The sequence below is a fragment of the Danio rerio genome, chromosome 16 (genome assembly GCF_052040795.2).
Source record: "Danio rerio strain M-AB ecotype USA chromosome 16, GRCz13ab, whole genome shotgun sequence".
NCBI lineage: Eukaryota > Metazoa > Chordata > Actinopteri > Cypriniformes > Danionidae > Danio > Danio rerio.
The window spans coordinates 57064335-57088331 of NC_141036.1; the positions used below are offsets into that span (position 1 = coordinate 57064335).

At 37.9% G+C, this 23997-nt stretch overlaps 1 protein-coding gene across 2 annotated transcripts; it reads left to right on the forward strand.

Annotated features, from left to right (window-relative positions):
* The first annotated feature begins 647 nt into the window (after positions 1–647).
* On the forward strand, positions 648–23997 carry dhdds (dehydrodolichyl diphosphate synthase). Of its 2 annotated transcripts, none has more exon segments than NM_213187.1 (9): positions 648–695; positions 6064–6137; positions 6984–7100; positions 9448–9590; positions 9673–9789; positions 13347–13448; positions 13531–13645; positions 15044–15151; positions 23623–23997. In NM_213187.1, coding segments are annotated over 8 exon segments (1008 nt in total). In that variant the 5' UTR covers positions 648–695; positions 6064–6074; the 3' UTR covers positions 23866–23997.

Here is a 23997-nt window from a genome sequence, read left to right on the forward strand (position 1 = left end):
CCAGCTAAGACCATGCAGGAAATAGGTGGAAACCCCTCTAAAGCAGCCTGGTCGACCAGCTAAAACCAGCCAACCAGCCTAGGCTGGTTTAAGCTGGATTTTCCAGCAGGGAGGGCCTAAATGTTAGTTATTAGGTTAAAATCAACATTGAGGAAAAACCATATTTGCAGTCACTATGTTAACATTACTAACAAAATACAACTGAATTTTGTTAGTCATTAACTTAATTTAATAAATTGATTACGATTGCGTGATGGGTTTCAGCTGGATGGGCATCCGCTAAATAAAACATATGCTGGCTAAATTGCCGGTTCATTCCACTGTGGCGACCTCTGATTAATAAAAGGACTAAGCCAAAGAAAAATGAATTAATTATTATTATTATTTCACATTTTTAGCTTAGTTTGAACTGAAATTAGTTTATTCAACCTATCTTTTCCCTGGATTTTGTGTCAGCATAGTCCCTAAAAATATGTAAATGCAGGAAATGGGATTTCATTTGTGTCCACTTCTCAAACCAAAGTTATATATCATTAAATATATGATTTCTTGAATTTATTTTTGGATTTTATTGTATTTATTTACATGTATTAATTTTATGTGTTGTGTTTTATTTTGTTTTTTGGCGTTGTCTGTCGCGTTTCTGTGTCGTCATGTCCTGTCAGCGGAAGAAGGCGTCATCTTACAGACAGGCTGTGAGTTGGAGCTTTAAGATTTCTCTTAAATACATAAAATATATGCTTCATTTTAAGCTGATTTCGGTTTCTCTGAATGAAAGCCTCCTTTGAATGAATGTGATGACAGTGACATGTTGTTTTAACATCGCGATGTTGTTATTTTTAGGCTAGTTATAGCGCGCTCTTGTGCTTCCAAAGACGAGCAGGTTATTTACCATAGTATTATTAATCAGGTGTGTTTCATTCAGATGAACACAACGAGAGTGAGACGCTGTTTACTGGTGGAGTTAAAATTGTTCGTGTTATCATGTTTAACGTTACATGGAAAATAGGTTGGTGTGTTTGTGTACAAGGCAGACTGATATCTTAATATAATAATAATAATCCTACGTGGGGATATAATTAGCGCACTATACACTTACTATACTGTCATTTTCTTTAAAGCAAGTGACTTAATTGTGTGTAAATAATCAAACCTTTTAATGAATTGCGTATTGGCATTTGTTGGAATATATTTTAAAGTACACATAAAATTAAATCTAAACATATTGCTTTAGTTAGCTCACATTGGATGTTTTGAGGTGAACAATTCATCTGTGTATGTCATTATGAAAAAAATGTTTGCCCTTGAGATCTGAAATTAAAATTTGAAAATGCACTTCCTGTTTGTTTTCAGTTTAATTCTCAGATGACATCAGTCTGTTGTTAAGGGTGTGACTAACATACTTAACCACACCCCTCCAGCTCAGTTATGACAGAGCTTAGAATGGGTTGTTGCTAGAGCGGATACGTTTGCGGCCGGAAGTTAACGCAAATTATTTCTATTATTTATTAAATTTCTAATTTGTTGTATTTTATCAACGTCTACCCCAACCCTAAACCCAACCGTCACAGTAATGTAAAAACTGTAGTTGTACCGAGTATTAGTTATGTTATCTATTAAATTACCCAATAAAATGTATTTTTTAACGCCTACCCCCACCCTAACCCTAAACCCAACCCTCACAGTACTGTAAAAATATTAATTATTGTTATACAGTGTCATAAAAAAATGCTGCTTTATTAATGTGCACATCACACTTCCGGCCAGTCGCATATCTAGACTTTACCCTTAGAATGACCAAGAGGCGACACTCAATCCGCTTGTTAAGTGTGACGTCACACGAAGCGGCTTCCGGGTCCAAGCGCTCTATTCAACTGAATGGGGAGACTCATGAAATGGTAATAATAAACGTTTACAAAGCGATTTAAGGCTTTCGAAAATGAAGATTGCAGTATATATATATCCATGCCTAATATCCGATGGCCAGAAAGTGATTCATTTTTTTTTATTGTTAAATTTTTGGTATTTGTTATGCAGCTAGCCCAGAGATTGTTGTGTACACTATGATTTTATATAAAAATTAACTTTAATGTGTGATAAATAAAACATGATCATAAACAAATGATTTCTCTACTCAAATGAATGGCGGCTTGGACCCGGAAACAGTATTACATACGTCACAAACACGTCACCACTTAACAAGCGGATAGAACGCTCCTTTGCAACAGCAACGCTCGGCAAAAGCCCCGGATTCCGCCATTTTGGAGTGAAAGCAATGGCAAGCAGCTGCTTTGTTTTTTATTTATTTATTTAAAAAGTGCATTAAAGCTGAGATACAAACTGAAAGACGACAATACAAAACTTACTATGACAATCATCAGCACTTTTAATAGTTTAATTTTCATTCCAAAATGGCCGCCGCGCCATCTAGTGACTGTTTACCAAACTGCAGTAGAGTGTCGCCTCTGGGTGATTCTATGCTCTTTGGTTATTATGACAATAAACAGACCAGGGGTCTTTTCTTCGTACGTGGATGACTCAGTTAGCTGGATTTGAATATTGACGATTTGAAATGATCCAGGATCGTTTCGTTCTTCAAAACTCATCTGCGAGTTGTTGCCATAGTAACAGTTCTGGTAGCTCAAACCTGGTCAGGAGCAGCAGCTCATTTCATATAAACAGGATTAGATCGCGTCAGATAAAGCTAAGAAAATACTGAAAGTATGTACCGAATTCTGATATTTTCTTACTGTAGTTATATACACTTGGGAAAATAGTAAATATATTTTAACTAAGTATATATTTATAAGGTTAAAAAATATAAAACTTTAATAAAAGTACAAAGACTGCCAAAATTTACAAGAGAAAATTTATTGATATGAACTTTTTAGATACAAAAGCATTCATGCACAATATATTCAACTTTTTTTATTAAAAAGGATAATAATTTATGCAGTCATGTACGTGTTTTGACTGCTAATATGCCGGTGATTGACACTTTTACCGATATCACAATGCTTTTTTTAATGCAAAATTAATGTAATTAATTCCTTACGCAGATTAAAAAAAAACTGGAGTTGGCCTGGGCTACTATAATAAAGAAAATCTTCTTTAAATGTAGAACTAAATACATTGATATGCATTAAAATACATCATGAATCCTCTTGACATATGGAAGTGTAAAGCCTGCAGCTCACAACAAAGGTGTAAAGTTATTGCGTATCATATTTAACAAACCGTTTACTGCTAATTTGATGTAATTTTGCTCGCATGAATAATTGAATATTAATCAGATGATGTCATTACGCTGCTGTGCCGTCAGCCAATCGTTGCATTGGTGATCATCTGGTTTCGAGGATGGATAGATCTGTCCTTCACAACACACGCACGTTCTCAAATCAGTTCATCCAGAAATATTAATCTGATTCGCGAACCAAATTAGCCAGAGATCAGTTATCAAGATTAACAGATCCAGGATCTGCCAAATCATCTTAGATCATTTAAGCGAGGTACGAAGAACAGACCCCAGGGGTCCGTTCTTCGTACGTGGATTACTCAGTTAGCTGGATTTGAATATTGACGATTTCACATGATCCAGGATCATTTTGTTCTTCAAAACTCATCTGCGAGTTGTTGTCATAGTAACAGTTCTGGTAGCTCAAACCTGGTCGGGAGCAGCAGCTCATTTCATATAAACAGGATTAGATCGCGTCAGATAAAGCTAAGAAAATACTGACAGTATGTACCGAATTCTGATATTTTCTTGCTGTAGTTACAGAGATCAGTTATCAAGATTAACAGATCCAGGATCTGCCAAATCATCTTAGATCATTTAAGTGTGCTACGAATAGGGTTGTAACAATATACCGGTACGACGGTCTACCACGATTTGAACGTGCACGATTATCATACCATGAACAATTGCATATCAACGGTTTTAACCCTTAAAGACCGAGACAGCCACCCGCGGCTAAAAATAAGTATTGCTCTTAAATGTTTAATAACTTTTGATCCGCTGATCCGATTCATACAATTCAAAGATTGGCATAAAGAAGAGAATCTCAGCTTTCCAGTGCTTTATCACATAACATTCGCGGCTCCGGAGGCTCCGGAATCAGTGCGGTTACGTCATCAAAATTTGACAACACTGATTTGACAAAGAAACGCTTGTCACTGTGTCTCCGGACAAACCAGACATGATACATTGATGCATTGTCCCTCCTCCATGCCCAGATTGGTTCAAACTCGCTATATCACAACCAATAAGCATAGGTTTCGCTTTTGTTTGTGGACCAACAATGAGCTTTTTGAACAACACGGAATGAGAGATAGGCATACATTTATGCGCGGCTAAATAAAACGCAAAAAAAAAAAAGTTTTGCATGAAATAATTCTCATACTAAGTACTTTTGCATGCACAGCAGCACAGAAACATGACAAAACAGTGACACAGCAAAGACGAACTGCTGCTCTTGCTGTTTTCAAAAGACGCAAATGAAGGTGCAGCTGTTTGTCTGCATTGCATACAACCACATCCATATCCATGCTGGCACAAAAAACCTAAGGATGTTCCATATTGAATCTAGTTTCGTTATGTAACTATTTATAGTATAGTAAATATTTATATCTAATTTTTTACTGAGGATTTGCACCATGTTTATTTGGACTTTGACACATTATTTATTATTTTCTTATTTTTTTATTTGTTCATTGTACAAGTGGACACATTCTCTCACCTCAGCGGTCAAGATTAAGTCCTGAAAATCTCAACATGCTTACATTTCTTCATCACAACCTAGACTGAAAAAAAACAACGCTTTAAATACATGTTTACAGCCATAAACTTGGTATTGCACTTTTGGTCTCCCATTTATCCTGCTTATAAGGAAGGACAGTTTAAGTTTATTTTTGTCTAATCTTAAAAGACCTTGCTTGTTTATTCCTTCTAATTTAATTTATTAAAATGGGAAATTTTTCAGTTTATTTTTATAAAAGACTTCTATAGTTCTATTAAAATGGTTCTTTCAAAAGTTTGTTGAAATAAAACCTTTGTTCAGTCAGAAAACGTGTTCTTATTCTTTTCAGGGTCTTTGCTATGAGAATTACTATTTAATACCGTATACGGCGAAACCGTCAAACCGTGGTATTGTTTTAGACGATTATCATACCGTAAAAAATTCATACCGTTACAACCCTAGCTACGAACAACAGACCCCAAATCTTTCAGAATGAAATGCCTACTTTTCTTACATCCAATCATCTCGGAGTAGAAAAAAAACAAGCCACACCCACTGTTTTCTCATTTAATTTTCTGTTTCTCTAGGAACTTCGCCACACAGCAGAAAAAAACGGTTGCAGTTTCTGGTTCATGCGGACTTTAATTCCAAACTAGCTAGAACATTAATTCATATATAATGCAAATATAAATTTTTAGGTCATGCAGTGGCGCAGTAGGTAGTGCTGTCGCCTCTGAGCAAGAAAGTCGCTGGTTTGAGCCTCAGCTGGGTCAGTTGGCGTTATTGTGTGGAGTTTGCATGTTCTCCCTGCGTTTACATGGGTTTCCTCTGGGTGCTCCGGTTTCCCCCACAGTCCAAAGACATGCGGTACAGGTGAATTGGGTTGGCTAAATTGTCCATAGTGAATGAGTGTGTGGATGTTTCCCAGAGATGGGTTGCAGCTGGAAGGGTGTGAGCTGCGTACAACATGTGCTGGATAAGTTGGCGGTTCATTCTGCTGTGGCGACCCCAGATTAACAAAGGGACTAAGCTGAAAATAAATGAATGAATATTAATTTCTAAAGAACTAAACAGGAAATGCGGGAACAATTAAAATGTTTTAGATTTTTATTTTATATATTATTTATTGCTGTTATTGGTGTCTTTTTATTGTTCTATAAATTTTTAATATTTTAGAAAAGTGATGTTTATAAAACAGCCAGAGGAGCTGAAATTGCTATAAATGCAGAAAACTCTCTCTCGCTCTCTCTTTCCACCACATCCATTAAAATATCCTACATAGATCATACAAACTGCTACAATTAGTAACTGATTTGTTTTTCCACAGAAAGGGCTGTCATGTCGTGGATTCGAGAGGAGAAACTGTCCCTTTTAGAAAGGCTCACTGCCAACATCTTAAAGGTGTGTTTCTCAGGATCATACAGTAGCAGAAACATAAAGAGACAGTTCACCCAACACGGAAAATTCTGTCATCATTTACTCACCCTTCACTTTTGCCAAACCTGTTAGAGTTTCTTTAATTCTGTTGAACGCAAAAGAAGATATAAATATTTTTTTTCAAATATAATTTTATTGAATATTTTAGTGCAAAAACATGTCATAAAATTGCATTGAGTAAGAAGATAATATCTGTCATACATGTAATCTGAATTTGAATTCTGACCCCCCCCCCCCACATGAGTAAGAAAAATAATAATAGTAAATAAGAAATTAAATTGTTATAAAATAAGAAAGAAAATGTGTATTAAATTGTAATTAAATAAACAAGTAAATAATAATAATAATTATTATAATAATGACAAAGAATTCAAAATTATATTGCAAAAAGGCCTATTACATTTCATTTGTCCAGGCTGAGTCTAACAGACAAGCTTTTAGTCTTAGAGACTTAGACGCTCCTGAATAATCAAAGAAAGGGTCCCAGGTCCGATAAAATAGAAAAGGTTTGTTCTTCAGAGCTGTGGAGAAAGCCTTAAGTGGGAAAAGAAGATATTTTGAAAAATGTTGGAAACCAGTAACCATTGACTTCCATAGTATTTGTTTTTCTTACAAAGAAAGTAAATAGTTACAGGTTTCTAACATTTTTCTAAATATCTTCTTTTGTGTTTGACAGAAGAAAGAAACTTGTAAAGCTTTGCAACCACATGCAAATGAGGGAGAATTAAATTGTTTTGGGTGAACTCTCTTTTATCTCTTTAAAAATCTGTCTAGAAGCTTAATGACCTTAATGATTTTATTATGTATCAGGCAGGGCCAATGCCCAAACATGTGGCGTTTATCATGGATGGGAACAGGCGTTATGCCCAAAAGGAGCATAAGGAGAGGCAGGAGGGCCACACACAGGGCTTTGAGAAACTTGCGGAGGTGAGTGTAGAGATGTTGACATTTGACCATTGAGTCTCTAAATCAGTTGCTCCTCTAAATAAATAAACAATTTTTTTTTTCATTTTGAATATTAAATGATGTAATTTGACTATTATTGTGACAGTTTGTGTACTTTTTAATGTTTTAAAATAACACTTACTCATCAAGGCTACAATTTTTGAAATCAAGAGATATACACTCACCGGCCACTTTATTAGGTACACCTTACTAATACCGGGTTGGTCCTCATTTTGCCTTCAGAACTGTCTTAATCCCTCATGGTTTATATTCAACATGGTACTGGAAATATTCCTCAGAGATTTTGCTCCATATTGACATGAAAGCATCACACAGTTGCTGCAGATTTGTCGACTGCACATCCATGATGCCAATCTCCCGTTCCACTACATCTGGTGACTGTGGAGGCCATTTGAGTACAGTGAACTCATTGTCATGCTCAAGAAACCAGTCTGAGATGATTCTTGCTGTATGACATGGTGCGTTATCCTGCTGGAAGTAGCCATCAGAAAATGGGTACACTGTGGTCATAAAGGGATGGACATGGTCAGCAACAATACTCAGGTAGGCTGTGGTGTTGACACAATGCTCAATTGGTACTAATGGACCCAAAGAAAACATCCTTCACACCATTACATCTCCACCAGCAGCCTGAACCGTTGATACAAGGCAGGATGGATCCATGCTTTCATGTTGTTGATGTCAAATTCTGACCCTATCCGAATTTGGCAGCAGAAATGGAGACTCATCAGAGCAGGCAACATTTTTTCCAATCTTCTATTGTGCAATTTTGGTTAGCCTGTGCGAATTGTAGCCTCAGCTTCGAGTGTTTATTAGAGTGAATGTTCCCTTTCTATCAGCTGGAACCAGTCTGGCCATTCTCCTCTGACCTCTGGCATCAACAAGGCATTTACGCCCACAGAACTGCCGCTCACTAAATATTTTCTCTTTTTTGGGTGTACCTAATAAAATGTGTGTAGAGTAGTAAAAATGAAATATTAGTAATATTGAAAATAGCACTTTTTTCATGTTTTGTTTTCCAAATCAAATGTAATAATTAAATGATCGGATAATAAACCCTTACTTCCTTCAGAACCATTTATTTGAATCAAATATGTTTGGCACACTAGATTTTGATTTATATTGTGCCTTTGGAACCTTTTGGAATAAAAAAAACTAAATAAATGACAATATAGTGATAAATAAACAACGAAATACAATGAAACTTATTTTAATTAATAGTCATTTCAGTGTTAAATACTATAATTTGCATTGAAGTTGATTAATGGGTGTCTAAATCAGACAAAAGTCTTGTCGTAGATCTCAGTTGTAAGAACAACAAATAATAGCTTGACTTCTAGTTGATCATTTGTTAAAGTAGCATAAGGTAGATTATTTTGATGAATCATCTGTTTAACTGCATCCCAACCATCACAAATACTGCAGAAGACCTACTGGGACCCCCATGGACCCAAGATTCTTATAGAAATCAGTCAAGGTTGGTGAAGGAAAAGTCATGGTTTGGGGTTACATTCTGTATGGGGGCGTGCGAGAGATCTGCAGAGTGGATGGCCACATCAACAGCCTGAGGTATCAAGACATCTGTGCTGCCCATTACATTACAGACCACAGGAGAGGGCAGATTCATGAACATTATTGAGCATGTCTGGGGTAAGATGAAGGAGGATGCATTGAAGATGAATCCAAAGGATCTTGATGAACTCTGGGAGTCCTGCAGGAACGCTTTCTCTGCTATTCCAGATGACTTTATTAATCAGTGATTTGAGTCATGTCAGAGATGTATGGATGCAGTCCTCCAAGCTCATGATGGAGTCAGACACAATATTCATTCTGTCTCCACTGCAGCAGGACTTTATATTCAATACTGGACATTATTTCTGTTCAGAGACAAGACTTTTGTCTGAGCAAAGTCAGACCTTACTGTCCTAATGAAATCCTTAAAAATCAAGGCATGATCATATTTATTGTGGTCAAATAAGCGTAATCTAGAGGCCTTTGCCTTTCTTATAAGCCACGTCCGATACCAAATGATCAACTAGAAGTCAAGTTATTATTTGTTGTTCCTAAAACCTAGATAGGAGACAAGTTTTTTGTCAGGTAGTGTATTATTACTATTTAAAAAGGCACTTTTTTGATTTGACTATAATCTAATATGATTTTTTCTGTTATGAAAAGCAGAATTTTTCAGAATCATTTTCTGTCACATGATTCTTCAGAAATTACTTGTAAATTTGCAGACACCAAAATAGCAGGTCTCAACCTTTGACCCATGTATTTCTCTCTCAACATGCATTATTGTCTCCCGCAGACGCTGCGCTGGTGCCTAAACCTGGGCATCCATGAGGTGACCGTATATGCGTTCAGCATCGAGAACTTCAAGCGATCAAAGGAGGAGGTGGACGGCCTGATGGAGCTGGCCAGACAGAAGTTCAGCCGCCTGCTGACAGAGCAGTGAGTTACTCTTCTACACAATCTGCTCATCTTCATTCAAGTCTGCGCAATCCATAATCCAGATTTTGTCCTTATTACACAGGGAGAATCTTGAGAAGCACGGTGTGTGTATTCGTGTGCTGGGAGATCTGACTCTGCTGCCTGAAGATCTGCAGACACTTATTGCCAAAGCTGTCGTGTCAACCAGAGCGCACAACAAGTGAGTATTTGTCATCTAGCTCATGTTGGAAGTTGCTAAAGGCGGAACAATTTATTACTAAAGTAACTCAAAACTGCCTCTTTATGTAATTTACACTCACCGGCCACTTTATTAGGTACACCTTAGTACCGGGTTGGACCTCCTTTTGCCTTCAGAACCGCCTTAATCATTCGTGGCATAGATTCAACAAGATACTGGAAATATTCCTCAGAGATTTTGCTCCATTTTGACATGATAGCATCACACAGTTGCTGCAGATTTGTCAGCTGCACATCCATGATGCCAATCTCCCGTTCCATCACATCCCAATGGTGCTCTATTGGATTGAGATATGTTGACTGTGGAGGCCATTTGAGTACAGTGAACTCATTGTCATATTCAAGAAACGAGTCTGAGATTATTTACGCTTTATGACATGGTGCGTTATCCTGCTGGAAGTAGCCATAAGAAGATGAGTACACGGTGTTCATAAAGATATGGTCAGCATCAATACTCAGATCTTCTTTCTGGAGTTAAAATTGTAATCCTACAGAGAGTAATTTTACATTTGGGTATAATATGAACTCCTTACCAATGCTAAAATTGAACACTTCTTAGAGTTAAAATGTACTTCAAACAATATATATTTTTTGTGAAAACGACTGAGCTGATGCAATAATTTTACTTACTGCTTTTAATTATGCAAATCCACACATTAGATTTAGAAATTCCATCAATGGACACAAATTAATTGTCACAATAGCATAAAATCTAACAGCAAAACCTTTACTAATAATACATGTTGGCAGCCAATGCCAACTAAAACCAATGGCTTAATAAAATAAAAGATATTAACGTTGTGTAAGTTAGCCTATTCGAAAAGTGAGCAGCAGGTTTCTTCATCTGATCAAGAAAAGCTAACTTTTGTTAGATGCTAAGTTCGCCACTCGCAGCGTCACAGTACAAAACAAAACACCTACAGCAAAACACATTTCTGTTACAAAATATACAACATTTTGAAAAAGCTTTTAGAATTGTCTAACAATGCACACACAACGCAGAACATAACTCCAGTTCTTTTGTGCTGCTCAGCAGGGTTGTGTTATAACAAACTTTCTAAAAATGTAACTCCATTGGCTGGGGCCTCATGTACGAAGACTTGTGTGGAAATCATACTAAAATATTGCGTACGCACAAAGCTGTAAATGTGCGTACGCAGAATCTCACGCATATTCTTTTGTACATCTGAATGAACGTGAAACTAAGTGTAACATGCACGAGCACAAAACCCCTCCCTGCCTCCTCCCCCGTATGAATATGCTAATGACTATACTATACTAAAATCAAGCAAAAAGAGAAACTTTGAACAGAATGTGAATTGTAGGTGCTGCTTTCGGAGGTAGAATGGAGAAAAGCGGTGTTATTTGCAAGTTTGTTCTCCGGAATTAACAACAAAAGAAAAAAATAGAGTGGGAGAGTTTAGCTTATGCGGTTAACACAGTTGGGTCTGAACATCGCACTGAGTGAATTAAAAAAGAAATAGTGTGATTTATTGGTGTAAAATGTTGCTGCATCTGTAACAGTCTCAGTGGCGCAGCTCATAAAACGCATGTCTACATGTTTTGACATGTTCGAGCATGAACTCGGTTCGAATCCAGCGTCTTATGAACTCTTTCTTCTTTTTTTCCCCGCTACATATCAGATTTTGCCAACTGTTTATCACGACAAAAACAAGTAGGAATCATTAATAAGTCTGTGCATCATATTTTATTTGCACATTTATTGAATGGAAATGTTTCTGATTCACGCATGCAAATTCATCTTCAGATAGTGTCTTTATAGCAATGTGTGTGCAGTAGATCGCTCAGATTACATTGGGAAAACAGGCGACAGCTGCAAATTGTGCTTTAATGTTTGGCTGGTCAACTGTATGGTATGGAAACCTTATATACCTGCTAGATGAACCCGTCTCATACAGCTGCCATTGCAAGGCTCAGACACTTTGTAGAGAGGAATTTAACAACTGCCTCTAGGAGTCGCCAATGGAAATAAAACAGACACGCACAAAAAAATGTGCGTACGCCAGCCATAAAGCTGCCGTGGAGCTGCGCACATTCCCACGTTCAGTTCATCGTTAGTAAATCCAAACGTGAGCGATTCTGAGCGTGAAACCTGGCGTACGCAAAGTTTTTGCGTACGCAGCGTTGATACATGACGCCCCAGGTGTTCAGGAACTTGAACTCCAAAATACAATACAACAGGGAGTATCCCATAACACAAAATTGTGTTAGAGTTCAAAAATAAACTCCAAAAATGTAACTCTTTCACACTTTTTTTCCTAACCCTTAATTTCTCAACTCCAGTAATTTGCTGTGTACATCCCTAAATGCATTGAGTTGGTGTCATGTGATTGACTGATTAGAAATTTGCCTTAACAGTTGGAGAGGTGTACCTAATAAAGTGGCCAGTGAGTGTACAAAATAATGAATTTATTTTATTAAATTAACTGGCCATTTCAGCAAAAACAATATTGTTTTTTGTCACTTTTAAATTTAGTTTAAAAGTTGCTAGGACAGTATGAAAAGTTGCTAAATCTAGCAACAAAGTTGCTAAGTTGGCAATACTAATGCTTGTTTATTGTGGCCAGGACTAAATATGCATTTACAGATTATTTTTATGATATTTTCCTGAAAAAACAAGACTCTTTAAACTCAAAAATGAACTTTGTTTATTTATTTTTTCACATTATATGTGTGTAAATTATATGTTTCATCAGTGTGATGTTGTTCAAGCTCCGATTTGATGTAATTCACGTCACATGTATTCATTTGTTCATTCATTTTTTTTTCGTTTTAGTCCTTTTATTTATCAGGAGTCGCCACAGCAGAATGAACTGCCAACTATTCCAGCATGTTTTATGCATCGGATGCCCTTCCAGCTGCAACCCATCACTGGAAAACACCCATACACTCTCATTCATACACATACACTACGGCCAATTTAGCTTACCCTATTCACCTACAGCGCATGTGTTTAGACTGTGGGGGAAACCAGAGCACCAGGAGGAAACCCACGCCAACACAAGGAGAACGTGCAAACTCCACACTGAAACGCCAACTGACCCAGCCGAGGCTCGAACCAGCGACCTTCTTGCTGTGAGGCGACAGCACTACCCACTGCGCCACCGCACTGCCCCACAGCATTCCATGACTGAATAAAAATGCAGAATTTATTTCAAACAGAAACTGTAAATAGTCTATACTCTCGCTGGTTCGAGCCTCGGCTCGGAGTTTCAGTGTGGAGTTTGCATGTTCTCCTTGTGTTGGCGTGGGTTTCCTCTGAGTGCTCTGATTTCCCCCACAGTCCGAACACATGCGCTATAGGTGAATTGGGTAAGCTAAATTAGCCGTAGTATATATGTGTATGAATAAGTGTATGGGTGTTTTCCAGTGATGGGTTGCAGCTGGAAGGGCATCTCATTTTGGATTATTTAATACATCCTGAGTAATTTGACCAACCCCAATATTTGTAACATTAATGTGTGCTTTCGCATCATAATCTCTCACGTTTCTCTGCAGGTGTTTTCTGAATGTGTGTTTTGCTTACACGTCGAGACATGAAATTGCAAATGCAGTGAAGGAAATGGCATGGGGAGTCGAGCAGGGACTGATCAAATCCAGGTAAACTTCGTTTTATTGAAACAAGTGCAGCAAAACAATAGCAGCAAGTTTATTATTAATAATTGTGGGTTTTATTTTTCAGCGACGTGTCTGAAGTTCTCCTGAGTGAGTGTCTGTATAGCAGTAATTCTCCAAACCCTGATCTGCTCATCCGTACATCTGGAGAAGTGCGTCTCAGTGACTTCTTACTGTGGCAGGTAATGGAGATTTCTATATTAGTCACTATCATAGCAAACAGTGCATCCGGAAAGTATTCAACGCGCTTCACTTTTTCTACATTTTTTATGTTACAGTCTTATTCCAAAATGGTTTAAATGCATTTATTTCCTCTGTATATTCCACACAATCCTCCACAATGACAATTTGAAAAAAAGAGTTTTTGAAATTTTTGCAAATTTATTACAATTAAAAGCTGAAGAATCACATGTACATCAGTATTCACAGCCTGCTATTTCCGGATGCACTGTATATTGATTATTGTGGCAGGTCTAGTTGAAACAGAACAGAACTTTTTAAGACAGTGTTGAAGCAACAGGCAAAAGCAATACATACCTTTAACTGTACGTTCACACCGAAAGCGGCGACAGCGTCAAAGTAGCCGGAAGTCATTCATTTTCAATGAGAGCCGGCGGCGATAGGCGGCGAGGAGCAGCGCGGTGCGTCTTCGCCGGCGTGAGCGTCGAGGAGAGTTGAAATGAAGTCAACTTTATGGTAATGAGCTATGACGCGGTTCGGCGGCAAGCAATAAGAATGAAGACGTCCATCGCTTGATAGCAGTTCAGAGAACACAGACCTGTGAACTTTGGTTCCGACCACAGTTGTTCCTAAGGGTTTGATTATTGCGGTTGCCGGATCCAATTTCCAATTATTTAAAATTTTTTCCTACAGGAACATACATTAAGTTACTGCTGAGTTACTGATGTTCATTAAAGTTATATAAATTTATCTTAAAAAAGCGGGAATCTCACGCGATGTGACTGTACAAAACAGTACTGCTGCTTCAGGATATTTCAGACATATGGACACATATTGGATAAATAGAGCAAAGCCACAATGCACGCAACTTGATCTTCCATTGTTGTATGAATTTGATAAGAAGTGCGCAACATTTTCACGCTAGAAACATGTTTTATGCAGGAATGTAACTGATATGGTGCAACGGCTCCTTTAAATATGAGATCAATGTAGCGAGTTTTGACGCTCTCGCTGCCGGAGCTGAAGGCAGAGAGCGTTGTCGCCAGGGCGGCCAGAGCGACCTTGGACGCTCTTGCCGCTTTCGGTGTGAACGTACGGTAACTAACACTCCATAACTAAAAATAATATTCCACAACAATAATAATCAGATTAACACCATGATTCTGTCGCCCCATTCTTACCCTAATAAACTTTTTCTAAATAAATAAACAGCTGGCAAACCACCAAGCAAATTTCTTCTTCTTGCATGTATCTTCTGAAAACTTTTGATTTTACCCCACACAGAAATACAAAAGCTTCTTAATGTTGTAATGTAGTATGTAATGAAGTTGAATGATGATTAAATAATATGTCTTTTTTCCATTATTCAACTTTTTCCTCAATGATGTTATACTCCACAGACCTCGTATTCGTGTCTGGTGTTCCAGTCGGTCCTGTGGCCCGAATATTCCTTCTGGAATCTGTGTGAGGCTATTTTGCAGTTCCAGCTGAGTCATCGATCAATCCAGGTGTGCCATAACGCTTCTGTTGTTCTGTTTGTATGGAGAGTTTTCAGCTTGTTTGATGTACCTGCTGCATAGGGTGCCATTCACTATATACAGCATGTACATAGATTTGCTTTAATGTCTCAATTAGACATACGGTTGAAGTCCTCCTGTGAATTTGTTTTTCAGATATTTCTCAAATTATGTTAAACAGATTCAGGAATTTTTCACAGTATGTCTGATAATATTTTTTCTTCTGGAGAAAGTCTTATTTGTTTTGTTTCGGCTAGAATAAAAACAGTTTTAATTTTTTTTAAAACAATTTTAAGGTCAATATTATTAGCCCCCTTAAGCAGTATTTGTTTTTGATAATCTACAGAACAAACTACTGTTATACAAATCTTAATTACCCTAACCTGCCTAGTCAACCTAATTAACCTAGTTAAGCCTTTAAATGTCACTTTAAGCTGTATAGAAGTGTCTTGAAAAATATCTAGTCTAATATTATTTACTGTCATTATGGCAAAGATAAAATAAATCAGTTCTTAGAAATGAGTTATTAAAACTATTATGATTAGAAATGTGTTGAAAACAATCCTCTTTCCGTTAAACAGAAATTGGGAAAAAAATATACAGAGGGGGGCTAATAATTCTGACTTCAACTGTATGTCAATATTCAGTAATTCAATATAATTGTATTAATAAACATGCACAATATTGATAACATGACCACTTTAAAATACTGTAAATAATTATTTAACCTTTTATCAGTGCTTAGAGACCTTATTGATTATATATATTTATGTATATTTTAAGAATTATGTTTATTGGATTTTCACAATATACAGACAACAATAAATCTTCAAAACAAATATCAACAACAAAAAAAAAAACAATGGAGACAAAAAAAGAGAGAATAAATAATGGAGATTAAATAATGGATTATGCAGTGCATCCGGAAAGTATTCATAGCGTTGTTCATAGCATTTTTTTATGTTACAGCCTTATTCTAAAATGAATTAAATTCCTTTATTTCCTCAAAATTCTCCACACAATCCCCCATAATGACAATGTGAAAAAAGAGTTTTTGAAATTGTTGTAAATTTATTAAAAATAAGAAAGCTGTAAAATCACATGTACATCAGTATTCACAGCCTTTGCCGTGAAGCTGTAAATTGAGCTCAGGTACATTCTGTTTCCACTGATCATTCTGAAGATGTTTCAGCAGCTTTATTGGTGTTCACCTGTGGTCAATTCAGCTGATTGGACATGATTTGAAAAGGCATACACCTGTCTATATAAGGATCCAGGGTTGACAGTGCATGTCAAAGCACAAACCAAGCATGAAGACAAAGGAATTGTCTGTAGACCTCTGAGACAGGATTGTCTTGAGGCACAAGGCTGGGGAAGGTTACAGAAACATTTCTGCTGCTCTGAAAGTTCCATTAAGCACAGCGGTCTCCATCATCTGTAAGTGGAAGATGTTTAACCAGCAGGACTCTTCCTCGAGCTGGCCGGCCATCTAAGCTGAGGGATCGGGGGAGAAGGGCCTTAGTAAGGGAGGTGATCAATAACCCGATGATCACTCTGTTTGAGCTCCAGCGTTCTTCTGTGGAGAGAGGAGAACCTTACAGAAGGACAACCATCTGTGCAGCAATCCACCAATCAGGCCTGTATGGTAGAGTGGCCAGACGGAAGACACTCCCCACCTGGAGTTTGCCAAAAGGACTGAAGGACTCTCAGACCATAAGAAACTAAATTCTCTGCTCTGATGAGACTCAAATTGAACTCTTTGGAGTGAATGCCAGCCGTTACGTTTGGAAAAAAGCAGGCAGCGCTCATCAGCAGGCTCATACTAACCCTACAGTAAAGCATGTTGGTGGCAGCATCATGCTGTGGGGATGTTTTTCAGCAGCAGGAACTGGAAGACTAGTCAGGATAGAGGGAAAGATGAATGCAGCAATGTACAGAGACATCCTGAATGAAGACCTGCTTCAGAGTGCTCTTGACCTCAGGCTGGGGTGATGGTTCATCTTCCAGCAGGACAATGACCCAAAGCACACCACCAAAATATCAATGGAGTGCCTTCACAACAACTCGGTGAGTGTCCTTGAGTGGACCAGCCAGAGCCCAGACCTAAATCCTATTAAACATCACTGGAGAGATCTGAAAATGGCTGTACACCGTTACTTCCCATCCAACTTAATAGAGCTTGAGAGGTACAGCAAAGAGGAATGGGTAAAAATTCCCAAAGACAGGTGTGCCAAGCTTGTGGCATCATATTCAAAAAGACTTGAGGCTGTAATCGCTGCCAAAAAAGCATCAACAAATTATTAAGCAAAGGCTGTGAATACTGATGTACATGTGATTCTTCAGCTTTTTTATTTTTAATAAATTTGCTACATTTTCAAAAGCTTTTTGTTCACATTGTCATTATGGGGGATTGTGTGGAGTATACAGAGTAAATAAATGCATTTAATCCAATTTGGAATAAGACTGTAACATAAATAAATGTGAAAAAAGTAAAGCGCCGAGTAATTATCCGAATTATCCGAATAATTTTCGAATGCACTGTATATAAAACAGGACTAACCCAAATAAAAACAGATCAGAAAAAGGCCTAAAAACATTCCTTATTTTTCAGATGATAATACAGTTACAAAATTCCTTTTAGCATAGGGCAAAGACTATGTGCCAAATAATCCAAATATGGAGTCCAAATTGTTTGTGTAAAACATAGGTAAGATGTTCCAAAGACATTAACTCAAAAAGTATCTTGTGTCAACCTTAAAGGGCTATGACACCCCCCCCCCTTTCGGTTCAGGTCCACCTCAGAATTTTTTCAAAAGATGCATCATAGTGGGCGTGGAGCTCCGCGAGCAAAGGGCAGGAGTGGGCGTGGCCAGCAGAGCAGGGGAGAAGGAGGGGAGCGAGCAACTGTCAGTCGGTTCACAAAATAAGACACAAACCATGAGGAGACTCATGATTATATAGTTTACAAAGTTAAAATGCAAAGAAATAAACAGTAATTTAATGCCCTGCTGCATTTGTAATTTCAAATAAAACATGGAAAAAAATTTAAAATCATTTTAAACCCGGAAGCTGAAATCAGCAGACAAAAGCTTAAAATTACCCAGTTTTCCCCACAATTAAAGCCGACAGGTGCTAACATTGTCTTAACTGATGCTCAACACACACAAATCTGTTAAAATCTCAAAAAAGTACTCAAGGATTTCATGAACCTTTAAAATGATGGACATTTATCACTAATCCAATTACGTAAAATATGTGTTCTAGTGGCATAGGTTAATAATATACTATACAATTTCTTATTAGCTGATGAAACATTCATTATATATTAACAGCTCAAACATTTTTAAGTTAATCTGGCCTACAACATGATGAAATATTGATTGAACTGTTCATTTCTATGGCTAATGTACACTAACACCATTTCTTTAAGACTCCAATCGTCAACATTAGTTAATTGAACTAAGCTCAAAATAAAAAACTACAAATTCTTTTATTCATCATAGCTGATGATCATTTCTTTGTTAATGCCTAAAACGCGTTAAAATACAGTCGTAATCTGATTAGCGGTCAGAATCATTTTATTAAATGGAGTTAATAACTAATAAAAATCTGTTGTATTTATAAGGTTTTTGTTGTATGATAACTTAGCAGCTGTAACAAATCAGGCTATTCCTCACTGCTGATTTTAATCCATTAACTAACCATTACTAATGAGACTTTATTGTAATTCTATTGTAGTTTATTATCCTTTTCCAACTATCCCTTTAATATATGTATGAGCATTTTGGCCACAGGATATTGTATTACAGCATGTGCCATTGTTGCACAAGTCATTTTTGCTAACGCTAACCATTAATCTTTCCCTAAATGGCTTCTCGATGGCATCAGTTTAGGAAGTTCAGAAGTTTATTTAAAGATGCAAAAGCATGCATTTTAATGCAGACAGTAATTGCATTTAATTTAGTTCATTACTACAGCAAAGTTAACTTCTCATTAGCTGAACCAAGACCTTTCGCTTGATTAACTATTAATCATGCCTACTCATGGTATGCAAGTTTCAGAATTACTCCGTCAACGTTCTGTCAAACACACAAAAGGCAAATAGAAACCACGAGTGACCACAGGCCTGTTGCACAAAACAAGTTGAAGTTTCAGGTTGACATATCCAAAGAAATGCAAACTAGTTAAGATCAAGTTGAGTTGTTTCACAAGCTTGATATAAACATTCTACTCTGGAGCACATGCAAATGTGACAAGTGCAGCAAACAGCACACATGTCAACATTGGGATGTGAAAATAAGGGATATGCCCACCATAGCAAGGGATATCACAACTAGGGGTGTCAAAATAATCGTTTCTTCAGTGCACCATGATGCAGACGAGGACAATTCAATATCGGTTCAGTAATAATCATAACCGGTTATTACTGACGTCATTTACCTCATATGCGCTCTGTCGCGAGGAAGGCGATCGCGAGTATTTACAACGCTCTAAAACTCATAAACTGTGCACAATTTCACTGTGTGTGTTTGCTGGATCAGTCTTTCACTGACATATACATCAAAAGCCCCTATCTCACTGAGATAGAGAGAATGAAAGTGCTCCATTTCTCTCTCTCTTTCTCTCGCTCTCTCTCTCTCTCTCACACACACACACACACACACACACACACACACACAGTGGCCCATTTGACCTGCTGGCGTGGCTTTTCTTCTCCTCTCGGCTGTTTTACAGCGTTACTTCTGGATAAAGAAACGAGCGCGTGTCTGCAGAGTTTTCTCCACCCTGTCTATCATACATCAGCTGTGAGATCGCACAAGAGCCAATTGCAACCGTTTTTGTTGAGGGTGTGACCAATCAAAGAGGTGTAAGACAACTAGACAAGGATCAGAAAGTGAGCTGGATATTTATATTTGTTTATATTATTTGCTATGCTCGTTTTGTTTAAAGTTACAGTTTGTATATCTGACTGTTTGTATTAAATGACAAAATTGTATTAAAAATAATATATAAATATAAATATATTCATACATTTAATACAAGAACTGCTGCTGTGAAGAAAATATAAAACTGTGTATGGAAAGCACCATCAATGCACCGTGATATCGAATTGAACGGAATCGATGACATGATAATCGTAACCGAACTGTGAAACTAGTGTAGGTTCACAGCTCTAATCACAACCCTAAGAAAACCCCCAAAAATGACTAAATATGTTTCTCTGGAGCTGTTTCGTTGTAAATAAACAGATAAATGATAAGTAATACATTTGCTTTATAATAATAATAAAAAAAAATATTAAGATACAATGATGTGCTTTCATTTTCTCGGTGTGAATATTCTTAAATAATGTAGCCTTTGACAGCAAGCATCAGTGTTTTTTGAGATTGAAATAAAAATAAGGGATGATGGGGCAGGGTGGTGCTGGATATGTGCGTACCTTTTGAAAAAAAAAATCCTGCAGGCGCCCCTGTTGGAATCTTCAGATGGTTTTTGCTATTTCTGCTGAGAATTTTGGTAAAAGTCTGCGGATTTCTGCGGAATTATTTTGGGAGTATCACAACTAAAATCTTAATATGTGAAATAAAAAATAATATATTTTTAACTTTTATTTAATGTTTAAAATGCAAATTCAATTAGATTCACTTTATTTGGTAAATAAAGCAAGTTTGTCATGTAATATATCTAGTAAAAGACAAACTGCATTGTACATAAACCAGATGAGCATTTTCACATTAGTCAATAATATTACTGAAATTAATTTAAAAAAACTGAATAAATATAGATTTACACAAGTAAATAAACAGAATTAATGATGGGCTAAAAAACCCATTCGCAGATTCTGGATGGGCCAACCGATAACTCACACTCAAGCACATTCAAGGCAGCATGATGATGAGAAATGTAATTAATAGTTACTATTATTGTCATCATCATCATTAGATATTCATTTAGGGATTATTGCACAAATATTAAGTCATCACAGCACTAGTTAGCAAGTTGTTTCTGGTGTTTGTTAGTCCTAATTGATGTTGTTTCCAAATACAATAAATCCCTTAATTTACAATTTGCAGTGGTGCTCATTCATTTTTGGTGGGTGCTCCTACATTTTTCCTGGTGCTCCTAAATATTTAAGGTTGGGAGCATCGGTGCTACCAAGTAAAAAAGTTAATTTCGAGCGCTGTAATTGGTCAAAAAATATTGTCAATTAACCCATTTGATCAGTTATAAATGCATAGCAATGTTTTACACATGTGTTGGTGCGATACTTTGTAGTGTGCAGTTTAATACAACTCCCTTTAGGAGTCGCCAATGGAAATAAAACAAACACACACAAGACATACACGTACGCCAGACATGACGTTGGCGTGGAACAACGCACATTCTCACGTTCATTTTATTGTTAGTAAATATAAACGTGAGCATGGAACCTGGCGTGCGCAAAGTATTTGTGATACATGAGGCCCCAGGTCATAAATATTTACCTGAAAGTTTTGGAAAAGTCCTGAAAAGTTTGTAGCAAACATTAAGGGTGTCACGATTTCAATTTTAAATTGAAATTGATCGAAATTTTTGCTCAATTTCGATTATCGAATCAAAAAATATAATCGTCGATGCTGCCACGCCCCCATGTCACGTCAGCTTGGCTTGCCAAGCGGGAAAAAAACACGTTTGTTGAAGTGCTTGTTAAACTGCAGACGCAGGAGACCCGTCGACAGAACTTAAACCCTCTCCTCTTTCAATGAAGTCGCCGGTGTGGAAGTATTTTCGATATCCAGTGAGTTATGTTGACAATGTTCGTGTTGAAAAAACACAAAAAAACACAGTTTGCAAGCTCTGCTTTGTACATATAGGGTTAGGCCGATAGACGAAGGGCGCATCGTGATCCTCCGCCCCGCCCCCATTGCAAATCCGTTCGCGAAAACACTCAGGCGCTGTTTACACTAATATGTCTTTGTTTTAAAATGGCATTTTAGAACGACAACGATTTGACATCCACAGTGGCGTGTAGCATTTCTGAGCAGCCCTCCTTCTTCACTACCGCTGAAAACACACATGACGTGACCACACACACTCATTCACACACAGACACAGACGCACAGAGCCATGCGCTCGAGACAGCAGGTCCAGGCAGTCAGAGGATCAGTAGACTGCTTCAATCTTTCACTCACTTGTACTTGGTCATTTTAGCGAACACCTCAGATACTGTTGGCTGGTTTCTGTTGGTTGTGCGTCTTTTTTACCGACGCCATTATAAGGATACAGATCACTGCCTATTCACGAGTCCCGCAGAAAAAGTGATTGACAGGTGGTAATTATGTGTGTATCTTGCCTTTATTCATTTACTGTATGATTTGTTTATGGGAAAAACAAAAACCATGCAGGTCAGGTAGTTTAAACGGTAGGCTACAAAAAATTTATTTGTTCTTAATTCATTAATCATTCATAATCGAAAATCGAATCGAACTGCGACTTTAGAACAAAAAAGTAATCGAATCGAGGATTTGAAGGATCGTGACACCCTTAGTAAACATGTGTATGAACCCTGCCTCTAATCTTAACCAAGTTGGATTTATTTAGTTTCGTCAACTCTAAACTGAAGCCTGGTTTATACTTCTGCGTCAAGTGACCGGCGTAACCCACGGCGCATGCAACGCACGTGGCTGTGCATTTATACTTCTGCGCGCTGTCTCTGTTGGTCTGCATTAACACTTCCGAAACACTAGTGGGCAGTGAGGTGTAAATGTTCCTCTGTGTCGAGTTTCTTCTTTGCTGTTTTGCTTTTCCTGAACACTTCCTGAATGTAAAAGTGGCTCAAACTCGCTCATTTTGAGGCAGGAACCGGCGGACGTGCAACAACTTTAACTATGAGGTAAACACAAAACAAAACTTTCCATCAGGAGCTCCTTCACGGGACTCCACACTTGTAAACAATCGCTACATTGGGCTGGCGTCCAGCTCGCGCCATTCACGCGGCTCTCGGTCCCGCCCAGACTCGTCAGCGCTACCAAAGCCAACCAATCACAGAGCTTGTGCTACGCGTCGTTGCAACGTGTAGTTATAATTTTTAAGAGGTGCACGTCAGCGACGCCGACGGCCACGGCGAAGGGCTATGCGTCAGCGACGCAGAAGTATAAATCCGCCTTTACTCTACAACAGGGGTCACCAATCTCAGCCCTGGAGGGCCGGTGTCCCTGCAGGTTTAAGCTCCTACTTGCCTCAACACACCTGCCTGGGTGTTTCAAGTATACCTAGTAAGACCTTGATTACCTTGTTCAGCTGTGTTTGATTAGGGTTGGAGCTAAAATCTGCTGGACTCCGGCCCTTCAGGAACAAGTCTGGTGATCCCTGCTCTACAACCTGGAGTTTGTTCTACTTCTTTTGTGCAACCAGCCTCAGGTTTCTCACATAACCTGCTTTTTATATTTAGGCCTTGATGTCATGTGTGTGCTTTGTTGCAGAAAGCCCGGGAGCTGCACAGAGAAGAGCAAGTGCTTCAACAGATGGAGTCGGATCGCACCTGTGTGGCTGAAATCCTCCAGCATCGCGGCAATGGAAAGCCTATGGATGGTCAGAGTCAGCAGAACGCACTGCTGAACTACAGCAGCAGCCGTGAGGAGAGGGTTCGAGGCTTTCTGAACGCCCTGCAGCACAAGAGAGACGCTTTCTTCGATGATTTAAGCAGCCAGGCTGTTGTGGCTTAGCGATGAACTGTTTATCTGCTGATCTGTGAATACTGTAGATCTGGAAGGACGCTTCACCCCGTTTTATGGGGCAATGGTTATGTATACTTGATATTTGAATAGAAATCTGGGAATAAATTCGCTTTGATTGAG

What these genes read in the sequence shown, in the direction of transcription:
- dhdds (XM_087285542.1), top strand. Translation starts at nt 6,075, where the DNA reads ATGTCGTGGATTCGAGAGGAGAAACTGTCCCTTTTAGAAAGGCTCACT. An exon ending in GCTTTGAGAAACTTGCGGAG is followed by an intron (nt 7,101 to 9,447) that starts GTGAGTGTAGAG and finishes TGTCTCCCGCAG; the next exon opens with ACGCTGCGCTGGTGCCTAAA. An exon ending in TCAACCAGAGCGCACAACAA is followed by an intron (nt 9,790 to 13,346) that starts GTGAGTATTTGT and finishes GTTTCTCTGCAG; the next exon opens with GTGTTTTCTGAATGTGTGTT.